Below are 22,391 nucleotides of genomic sequence, written 5' to 3'. Positions count from 1 at the left end.
ATCAGGCTCAACTCTCCCGGGTGTACGGAGCCCGGAGGTACGGAAGAAGGCTTCACAGAAGAGGTTCAGGCAAGGCTCGCACTGGTGCACGCTCGGACACGGCACCTGCGCTCTCTCGGAAATCTCCGCCCAGAAGCGGTCCAAGCTCACAAAAACATCAAAATACAGTTAAAGGGCAGGAGCTCTGCAAACAGAGTCACCACCACACATGAGTAGAAGCCCATAGGTGATGATTAAGCAGGATTTCATTTGTATATGTCTATATTTTGTTTTGTTTGAAAATCCTCCAGATCCTACCTTCAAGTCAAAAAATAAGAATAGCTTTGGAAGCAGCAAGTTACTTTGCCATTTTCTTGTAGCTTGTTACATTTCTCTGGGGATGGCTTCAGTGGAGTAAAACTTTATTTTGATGTAGAGCAATTGGTAGCTTAGTTCACTACAGTTTCTAAGTAGCTTGCTCGACACTAATTTCATATTTCTTAAAGGCAGTTTGGTGTAATATTTTCCACAAAGGAACTAATCACAAAAAGAATCTAGTTGTAATCTTCAAAAAGTGACCCTGCAAGATCCTCGGTCTTTGCAAAATCTTAAAGTCTGTGACTTAACTCACATTGTCCTTAGATATGAGAGGATTCAGACTTTCAAAACTCTTTTAAAAGTCTTCTTGTGTACGGGAGGCATAACTCTTTTGAGGACATCTAGGCATTTTTTATCTTTCTTTAGTTGAGTTTTATCATTTCAGAGATTCTATTCTTTTGGTACTGGAAAACTATTTCCTACATTTTACAAGAAGGAAGAATCAATTATTAGTACATCTGGATTTGCTTTCATTCCAACTTTTTAAAAACACCTTGAGTATATTTACCTGTGAATCGTCTACTCCAGTGTAACTGACATCAGCTCAAGCCTTCATGGTGTGATACTCAAAAGACATGCAGTGGAGTACTTCAAAGTACATTGAGCATTTAGGCTAGATTTTCTTCTGTACTGTTACACAATTTCTAAGGGCAATCTGAGACTTTGTGAAGAACTATTACACCCTTCTATTATAAAGCATAAAAGATTAACCAACTGCTGCTCTTTTCACACAACAGCTCTTTTCTCTGTCAGACCCACCTGAGGTGAAGAGGCTCTGTGGCTCTGGTGCAGTGGGCCAGTCAGCGTTGCTGTGTGGAGAGCTTGGGAAGGCGCTCTGTCCACTGGGGAGTGGGTTTGGATGCCTGAAGTTACTGTTGTCTGAGAACAGCGACTGGGACTCTGCAGCAGCTACTTCAAACGGGGAGCGAGCCGTGTGTCCTGTGACACTGATGGGAACCACCAGGCTGGGCTTAGTAAGGCCAGGAGGGGGCGATGGAGAGTCACTGCCAGGGAGCTGGAGGACATTAGAAAGGACAGCATCTTACTTATTTTATCCTTTATTCAATCTGGTGGTAGTTTAATTACAACACATATGTATGAACAGAACATAGAAAAGAATGCAGACAAAACACAATGTAGAAATTCAGCCCATCACCAAAAGAAAATGTTGGCACTGTACGTTTCTGCAAATCACAGATATGTTACATTTGTGTGTTACATATGACTCATATCAATGTTTCTTAAGTGACGTATTATATGTGCTAATAATGTCGTTGGGAGGTGGGGGGGTGGTGTATGGGATGACATCTTAGAGACATGACTGTCAAGCTGCAGACCACTTTTCAAGACCATGAGGAGCAAATGTTCTTTACCATGACATCACTGCATTTCCTGATGGAATAGTGTCGCAAAAGAAAGTTGTTTTTAACAAGACATCGCTGCATTTCCTGCCAGGGTAGTGCCACAAAAAGCGGTCTTTTTTCACTGAGACATTACTGCATATAATGCCCGGGATTGTACCAAAAAAAAAGTGGTTGTTTTCTCCTGAGACATCACTGTGTTTCCAGCTGGAATAGTGCCGCAAAACTAGATATTTCAAGCCAAAACATGACCTTCTTCTGACCATAACCAAGTGGTTTGTGCACCTAAACCTAACCACACGTTAACCACAATGTTGCTTAAACCAAACGGTTTAACTGTATCCGCTACATAAAACATACAAATGTAATATATCTGTGGTTTTCAGAAACATACAACATTTTTTTCTGGTGACTGGGTTGATCATTCCAAACATGCCGGATTTGTGCATAAGCTACGTCTAGATTAGAATGTACAACAATGTCTTAGGACACTTTCACTCAAACATTTGAATACTCCTGCTTTTGTAATTCAAGTGTTTCCTACCAGTTGTGAGGTTTCACCATTGCCTATGCTGATGATGTCTGTCAGCTTGATGCTGGGGCTGTAAAATAAAAGCACAGAAAAGGAGTAACTATATTTACCCACCAGACAATTGAGGAGTGTTCTATCCTTATCTGATCGTGTCAGTGTTTATACATGTTACAGTTACTGTAAATTGTCACATAAAAGCCGGTAATGAATAATGTCAAGCACAAACAAATAAAGGCCAGTCACTGATAATGGGCAAACTAAATTACATGTAGGCCATAAACACTGTTCTCACATGGTACATTTCAACAGCAATAATTCCACCAGAACATCAACAGACATGTCACACTCACTGTCCTAAGAACAGTTTCATTCACATTTTAATGCCAGTTTTTCCACATTTTGATTTTCCCCGATCAAAGTTGAGCTTCTGTTGATGAAACTCAAGACTTCTTTACATTAAAAGCTTTCCAATAACAGACAGGCTGGAAGACTTTAAATGTGAAAAATCTCCTTGAAGTATTGAGTGACATCCACAGTAGCCTAACACTGATTAGAAAAGAAACAAAGAGTCAAAGGACTCCGATCTACCTCATGCAGAGTTCTAAAACTGTATCTCACCTGGTGAGGTCACTGTTTGAGGAGAAAGGGGAGAGGGCCGGTACAGGGCCATGGCTAAGGTCAGGTTCAGGCCCCTCAGGGGTCAAGTGATCAGAGTCTGAGCCGTCTAATGGCGGACTCCTCCTGTGGTCTGACGACAGACCGTTGGTCATCCTCCCGTCTTTACTGGAGCTGTTAGACCTGTGACAGCACACAGACACAAGAGCACACAGGGAATACACAGAGTCAAAACTGAACTAAACAGTTTAACATAAAGCTAAGCAGAAATATCTTCATTTACAACGAGTAATGCTTCAAATCCTGCATTTATTTTAAATAGTTTTAATTTAAAACAGTACAGCAGTAGATCTGAATTAACAAAAACAGAACACAAAACAGTTCTTTTGAAGAGAACAAAAAGGACATGACGAGTACAAAGAGGACATGAAGAAGGTGTCAACAGGTAAGACACACAGAGACTGATACACAGAGACACAGACACTGGAGTTAGAATACCTCTGTAAAGAGTTGGCTTTGCCCTTTGGCTTGTCCCCTGACACAGTGGAGGTCTGTAGGAAGGTCGGGTTCATTTTGTAGAGGTCTTGTAGTAATTTCTGCTCATACTCCTGATGCTTTCCTGCCTGGAAGCAAAACAACAGATTCGAGAGAGAGAGTTATGTTTCTGGAGAAACATAACATAACCAGAATCACTGGCGTCCTCTTTGGCTGAGCTGTAACATTAGCTCGCTTAGTAGTGCTAGGTGAGCTAGCAGTAGATGCACGCTTCCTTCTGCGCTGTGATATGGTTGGCAGGTGTAGTTTGGTAGAAAGAAAATAGTTCCTACATAAAACTGCTCAAAACAAGGTCTGTGGATTATATTTAGTAAGCAGGTCATGATTTCTGGAAAGAGACATTGCTGTAGAGATTCAAAAGTATTTTTTGGTGCTTTGAGCACCACAAGCCGAGTACTATCTAGTTTCATTATACTGGAGAAGGCAGACATGTCTACAGCCTATATCTCCAGCACTCAGCAACTCACACCAAAACAATCTAGACTGATAAACAGCACTACAGTAAAGCGGAAAAATATGTTTTTTATTTGGGACTGAGCTGTAAATAAACTTGTGGTATGTGGGTTAAACACCTGACTTGAACCCTAGCCAGATTTCTGGTAAGGCTATGATTCAGTGTTGGTTAAGATAGCTTAGCAACATCAGGCGTAATCTGCCTCCACGCCCTCATATGTAGGTACAGGAGTAGCAGACAGCACCTGTCCTTGCGTTTTACAGGCAGTGGCTTGTGTCTTGGCCATAAAGCTACCCAGAAATGCCATTAATTTTAGACAATTTAAATTAGTTTGGGTATCTCAGCCCCTTTCACAATGCCTCCTCAAGGCAGGAATTTCATGCCGTTATGCCACCTCACTGTTCTGTATAAAAGGTACAATGCTGGAATGGCGAGACAGAGTTGTCTCGCCTTTAAGGTGGCATCAGAGGTAGTAACAGTGCTGAAACAATGTCTGTATTTGGGACAGCCGGCCAGCAGTTTTTTCCTTTACCCATCAGGGCTTCCATCATGCTTTGGTTGATGTAAACCCAACGTGTTACACTGCCATAAATAAACTGTAGCCCAATTTTGCATCATGGAAAATCATACTGGATTAGCTACTTGTAGTTCCTGTTTGCACTTAACCATAAACATACAAACAATGATCCTCTGGATCCATTGATACTGTAGAAAATGTCCAAATATCCAAAATCATTGCGATAACAATCACTCCAGCAGTATGTGTAAATCTGTGAGTTCAGTTATGACTCTGAGAAGAGGATTAAAAAGTTAGGTTCTGTAGTGTCTTCTGAACTACGACCCTGGCTTAGCTTACCTGCATCTCCTCTTTAGTAAAACTGGCAGCTTCGTCCCCCAGCTCGTGTAGATACATGCAGTCCGGTTTGGGGCACTGCATGCTCTTTAAAAAGTAACTGCAGTATTTTGTTGTTCCTAAAGAAGCCTGAAAACACAAAATACACTTAACAATAACTCAACTCAGCTGAACATACTATGAATTCGAACATTCTGTCCTTTATCTAAATGCCCTACTTCCATCTCTCGAGCTTACCTTAAGTGTTCTGCCATCGACCACTACATTGTTGACACATTGGATTGCTCTGAGGGCGTCTTCAGAGCGAATATATGTGACATAGGCACTGGCACTGGGCCCCTGGGATGAAAGGGCAGACAACAGAAACAAAGCTAACATTACAAACTTGTCTGATCCATGTGGCTCTCTGACAGAGTTTCCTCTGACCAGACTGCTGACTCCGACCTGCTGTTAGCTGTGCAGGGCCTCACCTGTGAGCCAGCGTATGATGTGCTGTTGTTGATCACAACTTTGTGAATCTTCCCAAATTTCCCAAAATACTCTGGCCTCTTTAGAACCTGTAAATGCAGAGGACAAATAGTCAATGTCGTCATGTAGCATCATTATCAAAATGGTTATTGCTTTAATGGTCCATCCATTGTCTTTATTTCATTTTGTTTAATTTTAGCAACAGAATTTGAAATGGTAAGTAGGGGAGCATCACAGCTTTCAGTTGCTGTGCAGATGATTCTAATACAGATCATTTGAAATTGCTCTTCGAATGGCTGTGACTCAGGGGGTAGAGCAGTCCATGGAAGATTGACTGTTCTATCCCTGCATGTCGAAATTTCCTTGTGCAAGATACTGAACCTCAAATTCTCCCCAGTGTGGGTGAATGTGGCATGTAGTGTAAAAGCACTTTAAGTGGTCGGAAGACTACAGAGGCACTATACAAATGCAAGTCCAGTCCAAGTTCAAATGTGAAACAACACTTCGGTGGGCCATCCAAATTTCACCTCCTCCAGAAAATTCTGTCTCTTATTCTTTCTCCTCCTTAAGGTTATTAATAGCAATTTACAGACAACAAAAGACAACAAAAAACTCTCCAGCTAATTCAGAATGCAGCAGCACGTGTACTAACAGGAACTAAGAAACGAGATCATATTTCTCCTGTTTTAGCTTCTCTGCACTGGCTCCCTGTAAAATCCAGAATTGAATTTAAAATCCTACTGTTAACTTATAAAGCTCTAAATGGTCAAGCTCCGTCATATCTTAGAGAGCTCATAGTGCCATATTATCCCACCAGAACACTGACAGACACAGACAATGGATGTATTAAGAGAACTGGATACTATGTTGGAGGCAGGGTCCCGTTCATTCCTATGAAAGTTGCTCAGTGGTGCATGAAACCAAAAACCTTCAAATGCCATGTATAAAATTACACAGATTATCGCCATTGCTTCTACACTTTGAGGCACATAAGCCTGGTTTCCACCATGCAGTCCAGTTCAGTTCAGTTCAGTTTGGTACACACTAGAACGGTTATTGTTCTGGTTTCCATTGTAGGGTTCAAAAAGCTGTGGATGGTACCAGTGGAACCATTCCCATTTCTGTCACCGCTCTGTTGGGGTACCTAGCACACTGAAAAGGTACTACAGGGTGGAGCTAGCAACACGGCAGTCCGTTGATTGTCAACAGAGAACCGTCACTCTTGCTCAGGGCTAAGTTGTGGCTGGTTTTGAAGGTTATGTAACAGACGTTCCTCTGCATCAGCAGTGAACAGGAAATACAGCAAGAGCTGGACAGAGCAGTGAGTGAGAGCAGCCCCGCCCACATTTAGGAGTATTGTCTGCAGGAGAAATGCTGAAAATGATCTAGGGTCTAGGTACATGTCTGTAGGGGTTACTTTTGGTTCTAAAGGTACTTTCCTGAAGGTTTTTAGTAGGGATGCGCAATAAGATCCGCACTTAATTGGTGTCGGCCGATATTGAATTGGAGATGAACTAACAGAATTATCCAACATGCCTTTTTCTTATTTTGCACAAAGAATGAATATTGAAATGAATATGAAAAGTTGTGCATTTCATGTCTCCATCTGCTGGTGGGCCATTACGGTAAGAGTACCCATGCATAACATGATGTTAATTCCACAACAGAAGAGACTTGTTAATCACTAACATTTGGTAGGGAAAAAAGTGGATATATCGGTTATTGTCAAATGAGTTGTTACATATCAGCAAATTGGATGTCTGCAAAAAAATCCAAGATTGTGCATCCCTAGTTTTTGGTGGAACCAAGCTATAGAGCAGGTGCACTAGAGTCTTCCACCAGCTTTTTTTTTTTTTTCAGTTTTCCACTAGCTTGAATGGAGATGAAATTATTCAATTGTGCGGCTCTTCTAGACTTTTGTTATTAAACAATTGTTATTAAATCAAATTAATCAAATCTCGATAGTGGAACGAGTCATTTTGTGAGGATTTCGTGGGGAATTGTATCCACTGATTTAGAGAGGTTTCTTTCACCATGTTAGTCAAAGTGAAAAAACCTTATTGGGCCACAGATGTATTCCACTGTTTGGCCAATATAAAAATTGGCTTCAAAGCCCGGTGAACTTCCTTGGGGCCTGGCATGGACACAATGTGTCACCTAGGCAGGGCCAAGTGTTTTTTGTTTTTTTTACCTGCTACACAGACTTTGTCTTTGCCGCATGTGGTTGCTGCCAGCTTCACTGTGTGCACATTGAGTTCTGCCAAGTGATAATGTCGTTTGTTATGTAGGTTTTAGAAGCGTAGGCTATATTAACTGGCACTGAATTAATTAACTGAATGACTTTAACTACAGAATTCACCGATTTGATTGATTTATTGTAACGTGAAATGTAAAAACACCCACAAAGTTCCTCTGCTGTGTCGCAGCAGCCTCTGGTACAATGAGGTATTTATTTCACTGATTTTTAAACAGTGTATCGGGGGGGGGTTTTCACAATGCTATGGAGTTTTCACCTGTTGAAGGGGTGCACAGAGAAAAGAAAAAAAAATCAGCAGCGAGCTGTGGTCAGTATAGCAGCTTCAGTTGATTATAATGGATGTGTGCATTCTGCAGAGGACATGTCGTGCCAAGTCCTTGCACTGTGTATTTCGCCCGTGACAGAAGGTTTAAGTATAAAACCTCAAACTTCTCCTGGGAAAGAAAGAACGAGCAGTTCTTTTGGAAAATACACTTACAGCATAAGTCTGGAGACAAAAAGGCACTTGTACATTGCTCCTTCAGAGACAGGAATCATCAACTGAATGTAGACTAACAGTTGAGAACCCAGAGGAAGTGTTTGTGTTGGTGTCAGTGCTCTAAGCTGGATGGCAGTTTTGACATTCTGCTCAGTCTTGGCAGTAAGCACACAGTGGAGGGGGGGGGGGGGTCATTTTATTGTGTGGCCTTTGTGTGACTGAAGCTGTCCTGCCTGCTCAGCCTCCCATCCTCTTCCTCCAAAACACAAAGACAGTCACACATAAACAGGAAGAAAGAAAGACATGGATGACAGAGAGAGACAGAAGACAAAGAGAGTTTTCTCTCGGCTCACAGGTTATCTTGTACAGTTAGAAAACAGGTGGTATGCAGAGAGAAACTGCAAGCTTCAACGGTATGTTTTTGTCACTTGCCTGGTCGGGACAGTGGTCAGAAGCCTACTTGCCCGAGTCAATTTGTACTTGACTTTATTCAGACTGTTTTATATATTATTATTAAAAAACAACAAAGACTAAAGTTAACTGTCAAGACAAACAACCTGTTTTATCTGCCTTGCTCTCAAACTTCAGCAAACTGCGCAATACATAGTTGGAGTTTAGCCCACATCCCCTAATGCCATCCATCTGACTAAACTCCTGTTTTCAGGATGAGTAAAATACTCGCAGGTGCTTCAGTTTATAAACTTTGTCTTCATCCGCCGCCATTTTCTTGCCATTGGTCAATTGGTACTGCTCATATACAACTCTCAAGAGATGAGGAAGAAGCAAGATGACTTGCTCCATAGCTACTTCCATCACCAGCTCCAGAAAAAACAATGTGTTTAATTCTTTTTTACCAATGCCCAGTCAGGCAAGTGAGTTGCTAGATTTACTAGCCACAGGCAACTGGGCGATCCTTATTATTGAGACCTGAACTGCAGTATTAACACAACAAGCCTGGACATTCTGAGCAGACAGTGAAATGAAAAATACAGTTTGTCTGGGTGTGTGTCGCTTGGGCTGGGCGATATGGCTTAAAAATAATATTGTGATATCTTTAGGCTATAACGCAATACACGCACATATCTAGATATTTTGACATCTCCTCTAATTAAGTAAAATAAAACACTCTTATAATGAAGTTAAATGAAGTACTGGTATATTAAAAAAACTCAAAGCAGAACCACTGGTGCTTTTATTTTGAAGCAGCTGGCTCATCTCAGGACAGAAGTGTTGATGTTTTTACTGTGGACTTAAAGTCTCCAGTCAACAACTAGATGTTAGCAGCAAGCACAAAGTTAAACTGTTGCTGCTGCACCTTTAAACATGAGAATTTTTTCACTGTAAGATAGAAACTAATGGCTCTCTAGTTCTTATATTAATAATAGTTGCAAGTCGCACTTGTGCTCCATGATCGCAAATGTTAAATGTGATGATTTATTCACTATAAGCTGGAAACAAACTGCTCTCTAGACCATATATTAATAATGTTTGCCAGTTGCTCCATGGTTGCAAAATGCTACTAAATACTCTTGGTATGCAGATGAGAAACGCGCTTCACTTGCTCACATACTGTCACTCAGGAGAAAGTCATCTGGATGGGAAGATAAGTGTGTGTGACGTATCAGGCTTGTGAGTCTTTCTTAATGTGCATTTGTATGTGCTGAATCGAGTCTCATTACAGGGGCTTAAAAAAAATCTGACAATTATACTCTATGTTTGGGATACAGTCATTTTATACACTGCACGGGAACAAGCCACGAGACACTAAGTATATTTAATGACTGTTAGCAGACATGCTAAACATACCAGTGTGTCAGAAAAATAATTTAGAGTATTTTATTTCAAAGTTCCTCTCTTCATTTCCTGTAAAATAAAAATATATTTGAGGACTTATCTTGACCTTGGGAGCGGTTACATAAATACATCCAGTCAAATGTAATTTGGCCTCATTATATAAAATCATATTTGACCCCAAAATATTTTGTAGAACTTAAGTGTTTGGATTTCAGCTGGCAAAATCTACACTGATTTAGTCGTCCCTCTCCTGATCTAACAAGGCAGGTGAGGGAGGTGTGTGTGAAGGCCAACAGCTCTCGACAGTTCCATGTCTCTACTGTTTCACTGCAACTTTCATTGATCAAAATAAATCTGACATGACTCCAAATAGTCTCAAATCTCATCTGAAGTTAAGTAAAATAAATCACACAAGATTCTTCATTGCCCTTTCAATACTGTCACTTTAATATAAAAATATATTTGCTCTTCTCTACAAGAAACAATGACAATCCATTGTGCTATTATATTTTTGGTGAACTGTTCTGACAGAATGAATAGTTTAGAGAATGACATCATTTGGTGTGTGTGTGTGTGTGTGTGTGTGTGTGTGTGTGTGTGTATGTGTTGTGTCCTGTTGAACTTAGTGTTAACAGCAGAGTTTGAGAGTAGCTTTAAGTCACATACCCAGATTTAAGTGTTCACAGAGCCTTGTACTTATTTGATATGGTGCTTTCAGACAGACTGCCCTTCACTGCTGGAATGATGATTAATAGGTTCAAAGATATTTATGGCATGAAACGTCATCACAGACGCCATCAGGCACTGACGCCGTGCTACTGCTGCTGCTGTTGTTTTCCAGGATTGCTGAGTGTGGGAGAAGTTGGCAGACTGAAAAGCTGCTGCACAATTACATCCCATTCATGTAATGCTTATTCTAGTACATGATAGAGCTTTGCTGCACTTTTAAGAGAGTCAACATCAGACCAGCGTCAAAGTATTTCTTCCAGATAGCTACTACCATCACAGCTGCATACACTGTGGATGCTTACTTTACTCTGTGTGTGTGTTGTCTCACCTCAGGGTCAGCCAGCCTCTGAGACAGCCCCACAACAAATACCAGGTTTCTCTGGACCACTCGGACGCTAGCTAAATGTTTTCTGTTCTCTGTGATCTTCTGTTTCTTCTCGTTCTGCTTCTGCTTTTTCTCACTCTTTATCCTCTGCAGCTCCTCCTGTGACAGCGGCTTGTACACTGCTGGGTCTTCTGGGTATGGCTGCAGAACACAAACATCATTTCAAAAAAACTTGCCCAGTCACATTTGATTCGACTCAATAACTTTTATTGTCATTGTAAATGAATATAACTAAATTCAATGCACAGAATAAAACAGAACTTGTTAAAAAGTAATAAATAACCTATCCTAATATCCTATTAGACATTTGTGTGAAGTTTTGTCATAATTAGTATATGAATTCTATGGCCAAAAACGTATTTTGTGAGGTTACATTGACCTTGACCTTGTCACAAAATTCTGACCAGATTATTCTTCCATCAGAGTGGAAGTTTGTGTAAAATTTAAAGAAATTCCCTTACGGTGTTCTTGAGATATTGTTTACAAGAATGAGATGGATGCAGGGTCACAGCAACCTTGACCTTTAACCCTTGACCACCAAAATCTAATCACTTCATCATCGAGTCCAAGTCAACCTTTGTGCCAAATCTGAAGAAATTCCCCTAAGGTGGTCATGAGAATGAGACAGACAAGGTCACAGTGACCTTGACCTTTGACCTATCCACCTTATTTTCAAACACGGAAGTAAATAGTGATCAACTTCCGTGTTTTTGTGCGTGACTTCCGGTCAGCCGCTTTCCCTTACCGGAGAACGGTGCAAGCTATTTTTTTTCAATTTTCAATTGTTTATGTTAGGCAATCAGTTAGTTAGTTAGTTAGTTAGTTAGTCTGTGTATTTTATATAGATAACTGTGCCCACGTTTCTGTTATCCGGTAATTGCCGGTAAAAATAATTCCCTCTAAACGCGAATAAATCACACGTCAATCAAAAACTATGAACCAAAAAATCACAATCTATCCCGAGTGAGAAATTGCATGATCCCCGTCTCCAGTGTACCAGCAGAGAACCTGCAGAACCGAATCAGCGAATAAACACACCGCGCTACAGCCTCTCTACCTGAGCAGCTGAAGCTGCGGCTCGCACCCTCGACACACAGACACACAGACGGTGCTTCTGCATGCCAGCCAAACGTGTGCTCAGCTGTGAGAAATAAATATGTGAGGTGTACGCTGCTTTTCTATCTTTTTTTCCTTTTCTTTCATTCTTTCTGTCAGCGACATACACTCCGAACACAGGACGGGTTGTTTTTATTGATTGAGTTGATTATTAAGCCATAGTGATGCGCGGATCGGCTCTGATAGCACCCAAATCAGCATGTAAGTTACGCATCAACCATCCAGCCGTTACAACATGATTGAGCTAGCAAAGCAGTTTTGTGTTGCTAAGTGTGGTATTTATTCAGTTTTGGGAAATCACGATGTCTAGAAAGCATCAGTGGCTGCAGCTGACAGGCACAGCTAACAGCAGCAGCAAAGCTAACATCAGGACGTCATCTGTTAAAAGCCTACCCTTGTCGGATACGACATGAAACTACTCCAGTTAGCTCATCATGTTGTAACTAAGACATCCGCTGGAAAAAATATTTTTTTCACGGACCGTTTATTGAGTTATTGAGTTATTACAGACACGGCTAACGGCTAACGGTTAGCCCAGCTAATCTACAATAACCATGTTATTAATTACACACACAGAAATAGTAATGTTTGTTCAATCATCTTTACAAACATCAAATTGGTCTAAACGGTGATATAGTGACGTGAAAAATGTGATATATATATATATATATATATATATATATATATATATATATATAGCTAAACTCAACAAGGTAAACAACAAGGCGATTCCCATTTACACAGTGGTCAAGAGTGCTGGACCGGAAGTATCGCACAAAAAAACGGAAAAATAAGGTGGATAAACACAAAAATCAATTCCCTCTAGCTGTTCTCAAGATATTGCTTTCACAAGAATGAGATGGATGCAAGGTCACAGCAACCTTGGCCTTTGACTTTGAGCACCAAAATCTAATCAGTTCATCCTTAAATCCAAGTCAAGTGGATATCTGTGCCAAATTTGAAAAAAATCCTCTTGAGGCTTTTTCTTGTGATATCGTGTTCAAAAGGATGGGACAGACAGATGGACATATGTACAAACAAACAGCTATTTGACGTACGTATGGACGGACAACCCAAAAACATAATGCCCACGGCCACAGCTATATTTATGCAGAGGCATAAAAGTAAAAGCTAACAGGTAGGAGTAATGTAGAAGATAATATATTGTATAGCAGACAACATCTTGTACGTAGGAGATAAACTTGCACATAAACCAGTTCAACTGGTATTGGTCAACATTACTCAAAAAAAAAAAAAAAAAAAAATCTTTTTCACCCTGCCACTAAAGCCTTCTGTAGATGCTCTAACACTGTCAGATATCATACAATCTGGAGCTCATAGGAACAGTGTGAGTCATCTCTTTGCTGAGGATGGAAATGTCAACTGAAGATGGAATGACAAGTTTATTTTTAACACCAATGTGGCTTCCTATTATAAAGAGTTGCTTCAAGTGACAAAATTCTAAGAAAATTCTTAGAATTATGACATTTTCCGGGAATTCTCTCTACAGTTCGGACTAGTGTCTACTAGAGTTATTCATAAAGAATCTTTGGGGAAAAAAAGGAATAGTTCACACACAAAATGATCATTTGTAAATAAGTCGTGCTGTGTTTCCTAGAGTTCATGCATGCCTCAAAGGAAAATGGTACACATATTGATTTACCGACTGATTGGGGACCACGTTTAAAAGAAAAACTTTATCAAAATGCAGGTGTTTGGGAAGCACTGATCATACAACTAGATAAATCACACTTGGATTATACTGCACAAGATGCCTGAGTTTGTAAATGAATGTTGGATATAGTTTTGTTAAACGTGGTCCTCAATTAATCAATAAATCAATGTGTTTGCCGTTTCCCATGGAGACATGCGAAAACTAAAAAAAAGTTTTCTACACAAATTCAAGGCAACATAGCATGACTGACTGATTTACAAATGGGTGATTCCATTAAGAAAATTCTGAACATAAAAAACTGTTAGGAGTAGGGCTGTAGTAAACTGGTGGGTTGATCAATTGTTTGGTCATTATGTACTTGTTTGACCAAATTTTCACTGGTCCTACAATCGCTAGTCTTGTGTCTAACAAAGCCTTTCTTTTCCCAGCTGAAAAATGCCAGGGGTTGTTGTTCAGTGCTTGAACTGCTGTGTTTGCTCTGCCCCTTCTCCACTGTACTGCATTTTCCTCAAAGTTTAACATTTTTCACTGTTATTTTCAATCAGAACATGGATAATAGAAGACGTTCAGTGTTGGATTTATTTTACTAAGTCGACTAAAACGACACTGCAGTTCAGGGCTGGATAACAAAGCTTCTGAAAGGAATAGGATCACATCAAAGCCCTTGTTGGAGCAGCAGAATGGCTTACTTTAGCTGTTTAGCCTGAACACAGAGGTAACTTGCAATGGATGAGCTGTTGTTGAGCTTTGTGAAAGGAAAAAAACACTTTGGTGGACACACAGTGCTATCAGGTGGCGTGCACTCAGCACACTGTGGCGATTTAGTTAGTCTAGTGATAACCTGTTCAGTTTTCTTCCCCCATGGATCAATCAAAGAATATGTAGAATTTCAGTCGACCAAGATTTTCTTTGGTTGATTACAGCCCTTGTTATGAGTAGGAAGGAGGACTTTTCAGTCCTTAAGATGGGCTTAAGATGTTTTTTTTAAGCAGAGGAGAAAATGGTGGTAAGATGGGGGTAGGAGAAATTTTCACTGAATGACAATAAGTTAATGAAACAGTACAGATAAGATCATGCGGGCATAATGTTTATGGACAATCTCATTAGAGAGGCACTCAGATCTCCCAACCAACGTAATAATGCTATAACGCTACAAAAAAGTTATCTCACCACTAATTTATGTGCAACTGGAAAAATGCAGCACTGATGGCTTTTGTCTGTCTCAACCTTCCATCACCAGAGTGACCACACTAACAATTACAGCACTTTCACATTCTCATATTGTGACACAGTTCATTTCATTTCCACTTGGTGTCCACACCTTGAAGGCTCACAAAAGGGCATGTGTGTGACAACCAGTCACATCTTTTTAAAAGAATACATCATACCTAGAAATGGGGTAAACCACACCTCCTCACTAAGGTAAAAGTTTCTGTCTCCTGTGCTCGTTACTCTAAGCTGTCGTCAGAACTCTCCTCAAATCCTCCTATACTAGGACTCCTTGGTAGAAGTTTTTAGGCCAAGCTAGAGCTCTGAGAGGGTCCTCAGAATGTTTGTGAGTATGGCCACTGAAGTCCACTGTTGACCCTATCCCTGATGTGTCAGAGGCTGCATTCAGACTGCAGATAAAGGTGTCCAATATGTGATTTTCTTCCTCATGTGATGCCACATTTACCTGACAATAGTGTATGCTTGAAATGTTATAAAAACAGCTAGCAGAACAGTCAGAGGAGAAATGGCTGCAATGCAAATACATAGTGAATTAATAATTCCACTTTATTGCAACTTAGTCGTATTCATGTAGCTTTAGCCATCACTTCTATTGGTTATGAGAACACTGTACTCAAAGTTTACTGAAGAGATCTGTGAGCATGGTGACATCTCTAAAACAAAGTATGACTGGTCAATAAACACGAGCAATCAGAAGATAAAGCAGGTTAGAAACAAGTGGGCAGTTTCTCCTGACCATTTAAACCTCTTTATATGGAGTCAAAGTTAGTGTTCCTGAAATGTTTGTTATAATCCCTCATTGAACAGGGAGACTGTGCACACACAACTACAATTAGTATAGTGGGTCAAGGTTGAAGAAGGAGGCGGGCCTGTAAACTGATAATACTGGGAAAAACTTTACCTTCATTCTCTCTGCCAAAGATATTTAACCAACCTGGGGATTTTATCCAAGCTGCCATAACAATGGTAAAGAGGATGGGCAAAGCTATAACATTAGACCCACGTCAAATGCAACAGGAGCATCTTAAAAGGGAAAGAAGCTTTAAACTGAATTAGATGTCAAAGGAGGCAGACCAGATATTTACATGATGACCTACCGTGTGAGCTGCTGGAATCTGATGGATTGTATGGCTTTTGGTCAAACTAAACAAGAAATATGAATACATTTCTATGGGCTCTAGGGATTTACAATGAGCTTCTGTCATTTTCATCATTTATAGTTTAAAAAAAGAAACAATTAATAAACCAATTCAGTATCTGATGAAATGTCTCCCTTCTTCTAATATGACGTTGATTAATGGCCAGAAAAGTGTTTTTACATTATAATGTCACAGTTAAGTTGACCTTTGACCTTTTGGGTATAATTTGTCCTCGCTTCATCATTATATCCTATTAGACATTTGTGTACAAAAATCTTATAATTAGATCTTTTCTTTTTTCGATTTAATCCCTGCCTTATGGCCAAAAACATGTTTTGTAAAGTGACCGTGACCTTTAGCCATCGACCACCAAATTCTTATCTGGTGGACGTTTGTGCCAAATTTGAGGAAACTCCACAAAGGCCTTTTTGAGATTTTCCATTCATGAGAATGACACAGATGCAAGGTCACAGTGACTCTGACCTTCGACCACCAAATTCTAACCAGTTCATCGTTGAGTCCCAGTGGACATTAGTGCCAAATCTTAGGAAACTCCCTAAAGGCCTTCTTGAGATATTGCATTCACGAGAATGAAGCAGGCACAAGGTCACAATGACTTTGACCTCTGACCATCAAATTCTAATACTTTCATTCTTGAGTCCAAGTGAAGATTTGTGCCAAATTTGGAATAATTCCTTCAAGGAGATCTTGAGATGTCACTTCACAAGAATGAGACTTACAGTGTCACAGTAACCTTGACCTTTGACTACCAAAATCTTCAGGGTTCATCGTTGAGTCCCAGTGGACGTTTGTGCCGAATTTAAAGAGATTCCCTTGTGGTGTTTTTGAGATATCACGTTTACAATATCTGCATGGACAGACAACCCAAAAACATAACGGCTCCAGCCACGGCTATCACCAGCGTGGAGGCAAAAAAGGAATAGATTAATAAAACAATTAAGATAAAGCCAAATTCAGTTAAAGATGATTTAATTAATAAAGCCCCATCTCTATACTTCTCCGAGTACCCTGAATGGAATGGATTTAATGTTTTCTCTTGTGCATACCATTCACCTGAAAAGGATGATCACTGGACATGGGATGTATTGAAACACAATATGAGCATTAGGGCTTGTGTGAATGAGATGAATTCATCGCTTTCAGTGGGACTAGTATCAGTTATCAGGAAATCCTACACTTTTTTGGTGCACACACTTTGTCAGGCTAAACAGGCTTTAAAAAAGATGGAGGTCTACCTTTCTGCAGGCAGGACAGAGACCGTTCTCGTCTGTCCTGATTCGATGCCAGCAGAAGCGACAGATCTGGTATCCACAGGTGCAGGGGAAGAAGTTGACGTCATCGATCTCCAGCGGTTCCATACACAGTGGGCACTCCATTGGGTCGTCCTTCAAGTCGGGGTTTCGGGACATCCTATGATTGCACACTGCTGGACAGGACAGCTTTCACAGGTCAGGGACAGGAGGAGCTGCACTGGAACAGAGAGAAACAGGAGCTTTGATATATCCTGAAGAGAAATCAACTAGATGAAAAATCCTAAGTCCATTTACTCACAATCTCTAAAGACTGATATCCCTGGCTACACCAAAGCAAAAGTGTTGAATGAAGCAACAACATAGTGATGGTTCATTCTTATCAGTTCAACAGTAAACATAAAAATGGCCACTGCTCTGACCATCCTGCTATGTTGATTTGAATGGGAATGTCTGTTCTACTCTCATCCTATTTCTACTGTATTGGCATAGACCAGCATCTGTCAAGTATTTGACTGACCAACACCGCACCCTGACACATGACATTTCATTACACTGCATGACAATATTTAAGTTATGTTTTTTGCTAGACCCTGTGTTGTCTGCTGAAGTTCTATCTGTATCTGGAAAATTCACTGAGGGGGCTGTGATTTTTCTCACACAGTGCTGTGTTGGTAGTGTCTGTTGTATCAGGTATGAGTGAGCCAATATGTTTAAATAAGTCCAGTTTGAGTAACAGATCCATGACTTAAAAGGCTTCTCAGACGCAAAAAACACAGACTGCACAGTGTTTTGTAATACTATGGACAAGAACAAACAGTCTGCCCTTCAGGGCATACAGTACACAGGGCCCATCTCTATTAGCCAGGTACCTTGAAGAATCCAGTCCCTGAACTGAGACATTGCAGATAAGTGTTTCTTCTTCTTTTTTTTTCTTTTTTTTTTACCATAACCTACCTTATACCGTGTGTGGCTGTAGCACAAGACCCTTAACAAAATGACCAGAGAATCCAAAAAAGGTAAACATTCTTCATCAATTGAAGCAATCAGGGTCCACATTTAACAGCAGCAAAACTCTATCAAAACTAGGGATGCAGGATATTAGTTCTTTTGCAGATACCCGATATGCCAATATGTAACAACTTATTTGATAACTGATAACGATACATCCATTTTTTCCCCACCTTATTTTAGTGATCATCAAGTCTCTTCTGTAGTGGAATTAACATCATATTATGCATGCATGCTGTTATTGTTATGGCCCACCAGCAGATGGAGACATATTCATTGTGCAAAATAAGAAAAAGCATATTGGCCGATTCCGATATTTAATTTTAAAGCCAATATCGGCCGATACCAATGACGTGCTGATATTATCATGCATCCCTAATCCAAACAGCTGTTTACAAACGCTCACGACTCATGCAAATCTAATTTATCCAGTCATATGCTCAGTACTTCCCAAGCACATGCATTTTCAATAAAATGTTACAATATAAAACACTTACGCCTACAAGTCATGCTCCCTGAGTGTGCCCAGGCTCAAGCGTGCATATAAGCCCTCCTTGAGCAGAGTTCAAATTCATGCACTTATTTAGGCATGCTACTGCTCCATGCATGAGACTGTTTAACTGACGTCTTTTAAATCGTAATGTTTTAGCAAAAATGCATGTTTGGGAAGCAGTGTTCATTTTGACAGCTTTAGGCTTAGTCTTCAGATGAAAAGACTTATTGGTTTTAGTCACATATTAGTCATTTTTACCTGTCATAGTTTTAGTCAATATGTTTATATGTTTTTTTTTATCTTTAAACGAATCCAGTGAGGCTAAGTCATGTATCAGTAATTAGAATCAAGGTGACAGGTTGTGTAAAAAATTAATTTGGACATTTTTAAACTATATTTTCAACTATAAAATATATCCGCACACTTACAAACTGTAATTTCTCCAGCAGTGTTTAAGAGGTGATTTACGAGCACATACATCATTTGAAAAGCTCAATATCTCTCTATTTATGCTCTGAAAAACTTTGGTACCACAAACAACTAATCTGAGACGACTAGGACTTGTACCCAGGTTCATTGTAAACTCTGCCTTATCTATCTCACTGTTAAGAAGCAGAGAAATGACAAAATTAAAGCCTGAATGATTTCTTAATCTGCAACATGTTAGTCTGGAGGTTTAAACTCGTGTCCTCTCACAGAATCGAAAATTAAAATTTCAGACTGTTTACTTACAGCACAGCTACACTCACAGACAACTGAGCACTCTATCTGCCAGTCAAACTGCAGCAACCCATAAAGTCCAGACTGAGTGGAGTCCTGCAGGGATCAGCTGCGAAGTCTTGTGGCCGATGGCTGATTGCTCTGCTGCCGTTTAGCGAGCGGGTGGCAATACATCCTGGCACACACTATTTACTGTAGTTTGCCAGCCTGATGCTCATACAGCATTTCAAGTCAATTACAAAACATGGCTGTTCTCGGCTTTCAGTGTCCACTAGTCAACGTCTCGTCAATGAAAATGAAACAAAGATTTTGTCTTAGTTTTTATTATCAAGACCTTTTTTTTAGCTCAATATCGTCTCATTTTCGTCATGGAAAAAAGGTGGTTGACAAAAAATTTTCTTCATAGTTTTCATCAACGAAATTAACACTTTTGGGAAGTACTGAGTATAGTTCCTTTATAAAAGAAAAAAGTTTGTGAAAAGAGATTGTAAGTAAAACCTCATGGTGGAAAGCATAAAATCATTTAAAAATAATAAATAGGAAAAAAAGGAAGTTCTAAGCAGGATAATAGGACTGGACAAGTTGTGCGAGAGTTCGTAAACAGATGTTTTGATACAGTTTTTGCTGCTGTTAAATGTGGACTGCGAAAGTTCACCTTTTTTGGATTCTCCGTTCCCCATCGAGGCCTGCCAGAAAAACAAAGGTTTTCTTCACGAATTCAAGAAAGCATGCGGTAAGTAATTTTTATACAAATGGTCACTTCACAGGTAAAGTGTTCCTTTACTGCAGATTAACGACCAAACCATTACTGTGGGCATAGTGTACTAAATGTCTGAGTCACCCAAACTTCCTGATAAATGCATACTGCTGATGAGATTTCGGGTTAGTATTTGTGCTATGAAATATGCTTGTTTAGGCCCATCATCACAGAAAGTAATCTAAAATTAGCTTAGGTGAAACATTGACTAGTAAGGCAGCTGAAAGTGCCGCTTTCCAGCTATGATGTGTGGATTCAGTGAGAGCGTGTCACAACCATAAGAGCTACTGAAGCTGTTATTATGTATTATGTCATGATGTAGCTGTGTCACAGAGGGCTGGAGAGAAGATGTTACACTTAGTCTGGATCAGTCTAAGTGGCCAATTAAACTATTGTAAAAACCTCTGCAGGCTGACACTATGGCTTAATTGGCAAGAAATTGGGTGATTTCACAACACATGATTTACTTTTAAGCACGGATGGGCATTCAGCTAATGGATGGATGATGACCAAAACTGCAACACATAAGCTTTGTGACATTTTTTGCTCGCTGTAAGCTATATCTTTGTTAGCGGGATTTTTAGTTGGAGTTTAGACAGACCGCTGTAAAGCCAGCTTCAAAACCCAATCACCACAAAAAAAAGGCATTGTACGTTTTTGCAAACTATGAATATATTACAGTTGTAAGTTATTATGTCGCAGATATGTAAAAATATTTCAACATCACTGTGGTTAAGGGGTGGTTCGGTTTAGGCACAAAAACTACTTGGTTATGGTTTGGAAAAGATCCATTTTTGCTTAGAAAACCCGCTTTTCATTGCACTTTCCTGGCTGAAAAAACAGCGGCAGGCCGCAAAAACACCCACGTGTGGGGTCTGAAAAGCCACTGGAAAGACAGCAATGGGTGGCTAAAACAAAACTGTTGTTCTTTGTTTGTTGGTCTAAAGCAGTGGTCTGCAGCTTGGCAGGCATCTACTCATAGATGTGAAATGGAAAAATTAAAGCTGTCCTAGTAGACGACCGCTGTATCTCCTGAGCCACAGCTGCCCAGTTGTGTGACATTGTTGTGTGTGTGCATTACAAGTTTTGGTGCAAATGGTATCAGTTAGGTTAAAAGGATTAAAATCACAGACAACCGGTGTGATTATTACAAACACAGGAGCTCCCCAGGTAATATCAGCGCTGTGCAAACAACATTTCAGTGGCAAGACTGTAGTGCTGAAACACTAACAGCTCCTCGTTTGCTCTGCTTTCCTGCATGGTGCTAACCTGGAGAATTTTCCTCCTGCAGGTGGGAGAAGTCCCTTTTACACTGCCTCCTCAATGCGGGAATTTCACATTGCTTTGCTGCTTCTCCATCCTATATAAAGCCCTTTATACACAGAGATCGCACTATAGGGTTACTACTAGGTCTCTTCTATATGCCACCTTTGCATTTTTACACAGAACCAAACACCAGTGGCATCATTACGCTCCAGTGCGTGATTTAAGACAGCATGCCAGCATCATGGAATCAAAAGAGGCGTGACGGGCTTGACATGTAACACAAGAGCCTCGGCCTCTAGCGTGAGATATAACATACATGTGGGCAGCACTTTCTAAACAGTAGCAAAGGCAAAACATGGCAATGACAACCACTTACCATCTCTGTTATATGATCTCTGTTATATGGCAGCTGATCTCATCCTCTGTTCAGAGGGTAAGGAGCTCCCGAATCCCATTGTTTTCCCAGCTTGGGCACATTTTCATCTGCTGTTTTTCCTCTTTGAGTTAGCTGCTAACTGCTATCAGCTACTTTTAAATCTCCCGCGGTGGATTGCACGCTTAACAAGTCGTCAAAACGTCACACCTGTCCTGCCCATGATACGGTCCTGTCAGCCGTTTTGTACAGACGTAGTTTTGGTGCTGTTACTACCTCCAATGGCGGAATCAAGGCAAAACAACTCTGTGCCCCCATTCTTAATTTTTCATTTTATATACTTTATTATTCCCAAGGGGAAATTCAATTTTCAAATACATTTTAACAGCTTGATATTCCTGCCTTAAAGAGAGTGTAAAATTGACCTAAAAGGTACGATCGTGGAATGTGGGGACAGAGTAGTTTCACTTTTAAGGCGGCATCAGAGGTAGTAACAGTATCA

The 22,391-nt window shown here is 40.2% G+C and overlaps 1 protein-coding gene across 2 annotated transcripts in view; it reads right to left on the bottom strand.

Annotated features, from left to right (window-relative positions):
- Window positions 1-22,391, bottom strand: part of cnot4b (CCR4-NOT transcription complex, subunit 4b) — a 50,627-nt gene that overhangs the window by 21,878 nt on the left and 6,358 nt on the right. The window contains exons 2-10 of one of the 2 annotated variants that reach the window (XM_050036485.1): window positions 17,255-17,489; window positions 10,782-10,979; window positions 5,198-5,284; window positions 4,965-5,066; window positions 4,731-4,856; window positions 3,364-3,488; window positions 2,869-3,048; window positions 2,263-2,320; window positions 1,117-1,372 (exon numbers count right to left, since the gene is read on the bottom strand). In XM_050036485.1, coding sequence (XP_049892442.1) covers window positions 1,117-1,372; window positions 2,263-2,320; window positions 2,869-3,048; window positions 3,364-3,488; window positions 4,731-4,856; window positions 4,965-5,066; window positions 5,198-5,284; window positions 10,782-10,979; window positions 17,255-17,428 — 1,306 coding nt within the window. In that variant the 5' untranslated portion in view covers window positions 17,429-17,489. The remainder of the gene's footprint in view (window positions 1-1,116; window positions 1,373-2,262; window positions 2,321-2,868; window positions 3,049-3,363; window positions 3,489-4,730; window positions 4,857-4,964; window positions 5,067-5,197; window positions 5,285-10,781; window positions 10,980-17,254; window positions 17,490-22,391) is intronic. The other variant, XM_050036486.1, reaches the window with a different exon arrangement.

The sequence above is a fragment of the Epinephelus moara genome, chromosome 23 (genome assembly GCF_006386435.1).
Source record: "Epinephelus moara isolate mb chromosome 23, YSFRI_EMoa_1.0, whole genome shotgun sequence".
NCBI classification, from domain to species: Eukaryota; Metazoa; Chordata; class Actinopteri; order Perciformes; family Serranidae; genus Epinephelus; species Epinephelus moara.
Note: the sequence above shows the minus strand (reverse complement) of the source record. Positions and strands in the feature narration are given on the sequence as shown.